This window comes from Mus caroli, chromosome 3 (genome assembly GCF_900094665.2).
Source record: "Mus caroli chromosome 3, CAROLI_EIJ_v1.1, whole genome shotgun sequence".
NCBI lineage: Eukaryota > Metazoa > Chordata > Mammalia > Rodentia > Muridae > Mus > Mus caroli.
This window is the reverse complement of record NC_034572.1, coordinates 50,878,455-50,883,638: the sequence shown is the minus strand read 5'-3', so window position 1 is coordinate 50,883,638 and position 5,184 is coordinate 50,878,455. Positions and strand designations below refer to the sequence as shown.

The 5,184-nt window shown below is 37.9% G+C and overlaps 1 protein-coding gene across 1 annotated transcript in view; it reads right to left on the bottom strand.

Annotated features, from left to right (window-relative positions):
• Positions 1-1,676: 1,676 nt before the first annotated feature.
• Tm4sf4 (transmembrane 4 L six family member 4) overlaps positions 1,677-5,184 on the bottom strand; it is a 16,554-nt gene continuing 13,046 nt past the window's right edge. The window contains exon 5 of the mRNA XM_021158287.2: positions 1,677-2,279. Within this exon, the coding sequence (XP_021013946.1) occupies positions 2,262-2,279 (18 nt within the window). The 3' untranslated portion in view covers positions 1,677-2,261. The remainder of the gene's footprint in view (positions 2,280-5,184) is intronic.

The following is a 5,184-nucleotide window of genomic DNA, read 5'->3' as shown; positions in this document are numbered from 1 at the left end:
AGGGAGGGAGGGAGGGAGGGACAGAAACATGTGTGTGTGTGTGTGTGTGTGTGTGTGTGTGTGTGTGTGTAGAGGGATCTCCCCAGGGAGCATTTCTCTCATTGCCTTTTCGCTCTCCATTCTAAGTCCTCTTATCTGAGATACGCTATTTCCCCTTATCTTGTGGAAACAGGATTTGAAGCATGTCCCTCCGGATGAGAACTAGTCAAATACTTGTTTCTGTTTTTCATGTGTAAAATAATGAGATCAGATGTGAACACACACACACACACACACACTGAAAACCCCCCATAATTGGTCCTCTGATTCTCCTTCCCATTTCTCCATCAAAGAACTCAAATGAATGAATTAGCTATAATGGGCAGGCACTTTCTTAAGGCCACACTGGTGTGTATGTGCTTCAAGAAGGCAGAGCTCCCAGGAGCGTTAATTTGGCCTGCTTACACTTTATCCTGGTTGACAGGCTCTCATAGAAGACAACGGCAGCACAACATGGCTGCTCCCAGCATTGCCTTGATGTTCAGAAGTGAAGGTTAGTTAGGGCTTGGGGACATGAAATTATAGAGTATTTCCTGGGTAACTTTGATAATCAGCCACATTTCAGATGGGCTGGGTTGAAGTATAGTGTGTGTGTGTGTGTGTGTGTGTTAAACTCTCCCAGAAGATCCTAAGGGGCCATCTGCTTGGACAAATTGGCCATAATTCTGCTGCCAGCTAAATTTCACATCTTAGATATGATCACTCACCTTATAGAGTTCACGGCAATACAACAATGATCATAGCGTGTGGCACTTTGCATCCTTAGTGCCTGACTTTTGGGGTGACCAACACACAATAGGTGGTGGGTATGAGAACCAAGTCTTGAGTGCACCTAACCATCACAGTGCAGTTTACCTGACCGGTGGCTCTGGAAGTGAGTCTGGATGGTATTTCCCTCAACCTCCTCTGTAGTATTTGCAAGTTACATTGATCATGCTGAGACCCTTTGTTTCATACTTGGTAACTTCCAAGTACCTCAGCTAAATGTATTTCAATACTCCTTTTACAGACAGGGAAATGGAGACTTACAAATTCACTTTCAGGCTCCTCTAAGCTGGTGTGTTGTAGAAGTGATATTTGAAGCCAAATGAATTTTGATTTTACATTAGTGTCTGACCAATAAAACCAAAGTTAACCTATTATCACAGTATGTGGAATTAGCATGAGCTCTTAATCTTGCCCAATAGACTGAAAAATTATTATCCAAGCCAGCTACATATGACTTTTTAATGCTTGTTGGCCAGGCACGATGGCATATGCTTGTAATACCCACACTGAGAAGGTAGTTGTGGGAAGATCATGATTTCTAGAGCAGCTTGGATTCTATAGCAAATCTAAAAAAAAACCCCAAACCCAAAACCCAAAACCTAAAACCCAAAAACCAAAACACCAAAACAAAAACCAACCAAACGGAAAAAACACCCCCAAACCAAAAAAACCTCACAAACCTCAAAACGAATTCAACCTACCATATAAACAAAACTGAAAAATAAAACACCAATAAAAAGCAAAAAAAAAGAATGCATTTATAAAAAGAAAAAGGACAAACAAACATGATTCATTCTCTCTCTCTCTCTCTCTCAAACACACACAACACACACACACACACACACACACACACACACGCACACACACACTTTTATTATTTTAATTCTGAATTTAATTAATTTAATATACATGTGGGAACCCTGGCAAATTATGACAGGCTCATAAAACTAGTTACAAGTAATCCAGACACGTTAGTCAAAACAGGCTTCACATAAAAATTATATATAATATAGCAATCATTCCTTACCTATGCATCCTGAAAAACTGGTTTTCATTTTAATGTTTTATCCATTTGAGTTATGCAAATATTCCTAAAATATGAACATCTTTATATACAAAGAGACAATATGGCAGGATAAGTGACCTTGTCTATTTTATCTTTTCTTATGGGAAAGAATGAAAAAAAAAACTGCTTTGAACTTGTTCTGGAATTCAAGAAAGGACCTAATTTGTAAAGTTATCTAACTAGTTTTTTATTTGAAAAAAAAAAAAAAAACCACCGAATTTCTAGATTGTGCTAAGTTGTTTGGAAAGAGAAAAGGATCTCTTGTGCCTGCCAAGCTCTGCCAGAGAGGAACCAGACAGGCATTAGCAACACATGTGGTCAGGGCTGGGCCTGGGGCATGTCTTCCCACGCGATGTACTGTAGACGTGGAACAGCTCTTCATAACCTGTTAGACTGGTCCATCACCCTAGAGGGTAAGAAAAGAAAATTAATTAAGATGTCTTTCTTTTCTGCAGTTCTCTCCCTGTTCTAGCCCTCCCCTTTCCTGCCTTTTGACTTCTCTCATCCATTAATGGGTTACCTTCTGAACGCTCTCAACACTTTGATGAGTTAGTTTCCTAATTAAATCCGTGGCTTACTTGTTTTCAGTTACAGGCATGGAAGCTTTCTTGTTTTTCTTTGAGATCATTTATTAGTAAACACAACTGCGGTGCATAGGGTGCTTTGTTGAAAACCACGGTGAATATACATCGGTCTGAGGCCTTGAAGCCCAGCTTAGGTTGCCCTCCTGAGTTTTATATGAGGATTAAACAAATATAAGTATCATTTGCCAAGTCTCATGAGTGCAAAAAAATCAGTCTATAGCTATTACCTTGAAGTACACACCGAGATAATCTCCCATTTTATAGATAACCAAATCAGGGCACCTGGCCACTAGTTGGCCACCCACCCAGTTCTCACAGCTAGGATTGTAAGGAATAGCCTCATCAACCACTTTTAAAAAGACACCAGGCTCTGAAGGCACTGAGCTTGACTGAACCAAGGTAGACTTGCACGCCTTCTGCATAAGCGAGGCCACAGGTAGTTGGGACAGCAGGATGCTAAGAAGTCAGCCAACTTGCTTAAGTCATTTGATTAGCAGGTGTGGTACTGGGCTCTTTCCACCCTGTGCTTCTGGGGTAGGAATGATGTTTCTGGATTAGAGGCAAACTACCCACAAGAAAGGACTCCTTGTGAGATGGAATTTGGAACTGAAATACACAGCAATCGAGTTTCACAGTCTACAAATCACTTTCTAAGAGTTCAGAAAGGGTGGGAGAACACATATTGATGAACCATCAATACAGGTGAGAGAATTCAGTACACATTGTGTGTCCCTTAAATTTTTCTGTAGATGTGTTTTCAAAATAAGAAAGTTGGTAGGGAGGGTGTGAAAAAAGAAAAGAAAAATGGAATTCTTATGACTCATCCTCTTTGTCAATCCCCCTGTTGCTTACATGCTGAAAACCATGAATCTGTCCATAGTCTTTCTATTATCAATGATTTAGTCATTATATCATCTATGTACAGAGTCTTGGCAAGTTAAATGTAGTGAAGAGACTCATATACTGGCACTTATTTATGGCTATGCTTTTAAACAGACAGAGATCTTTAGATTTAGTGAACTATTACTATCTACCTAAGAAGCTAAAATATGACTCTTAGTTTACCTGGCTTAGGAGGTAGACATTCATTTTTAATGAACTGTGAGATTTAAATGTTCAACATTCTTACAGACTTATTTATTTTTGTTTTATGCATATGGGTATTTTGCCTGCATGTATATATGTGTACTACGTTTGTGCTTAGTGCTGGAGAGGCCAAAGAAAGGCATCAGACCCCTTGTAACTGGATTTTCAGATTGTTGTATGTTAACATGTGGATCAAACCTGGGTTCTCTTGAAGAACAGCCAGTGTTCTTAACCACGGAGTCATCTATCTATCTATCTATCTATCTATCTTCCAAAATGCTCAATATTCTTAATTACTATCACAAAAAAATAATACTGTGTTGGCTGATAACTAGCAATCGTCCTTTCTAATTGTTTAAAGACTAAAAACAAGACCAAGTGTGGAGGTGCATGCCTTTAATCCCAAGCTCAGGAGGCAGAGGCAGTTTTCTTCTTCCACCATGGGTTCTGAGAATTGAACCAAGACTTGCATTTAAAAACATATTTTTGTTTATTAAATCTTTACAATGTTGTTCGTGTGTGTGTGTGTGTGTGTGTGTGCATTGCTTGAGGGGAGATCAGTTAACACCTTTGAGAGTTGGCTGTCTCCTTCTTCTGGTGGGTCCTGTGGATTGAACTAAGGTTGACAGTTTTAGCAGCCAGTGCCTTTGCCCACTGAACCATCTTGCAATAAAGATGTTTTTATATTTTCAAAGCAATATATGAGTACTAACTTTTGTAATACTATAATTTAGAAGGAAAGAAAAAAGTAAGTCTTCATTTAAAATAATTCTGACAGCACTTTTCATTGGATTTTTTCTATTTCTAGGTATTATTTTTATTTTTGCATTGTATATTATTTAATATGTAAGTTTCATATTCTATTTTCGAATGACCTCCCCAGCACACTCATCTGTGGTGCTGCTAGTGGAGCCTCGTGTATGCTAGGAAAATGCATTAACAATGGACTAGTCTTTCAAGACCCTTAGTCTAGTGTTTTCAATATTATTATAGTTTTAGCAAGAATATTTTTTCACACTTGGTGGATAAAAATAATTTTAAAAGACTGGAAGGATATATAAGAAAATTCACAGCTTTATACAGTGAGAACCTGGGAGAATCTGAGAGAGTAGAAGGGAGGGAGGGAGACTTTCCAGGTCATCATTTAATTTTGTGTATGTGCCTTCACACATATTTTCATATATATGTATATATACATATACATACATACATTCATACATATCTATTGCTTATTTGAAATGTAGAATGTTACTATTTTAGTCATGTCTCAATATATTTATAATAAATGCATGGGGATATGCAATTGCCCCATCTAATTTGATTATATATTTAAATAATTTGACTGCTTTATTATCTATAGATTTGTTTTTTATTTTTTTATACTTTGTTATTGATATTTTATCATGGAATTTAGAAAGTCTTCTTGACTAATTTCCCTTTTTCTCTTCTTGTATCAGAAATTGTTTAGGTTCTACATTGATCTTCTTCACTGGAAAAAGTGAGAGTTTGAGGCCAGATGTAATGTGCTTACAAGGAACATGCCCATCTGGCAAACACTTCCTCAAAGCTCTTTTGTAAATGTTGAATGCACATACACACACACACACACACACACACACACACACACACAGAGGGAGGAGA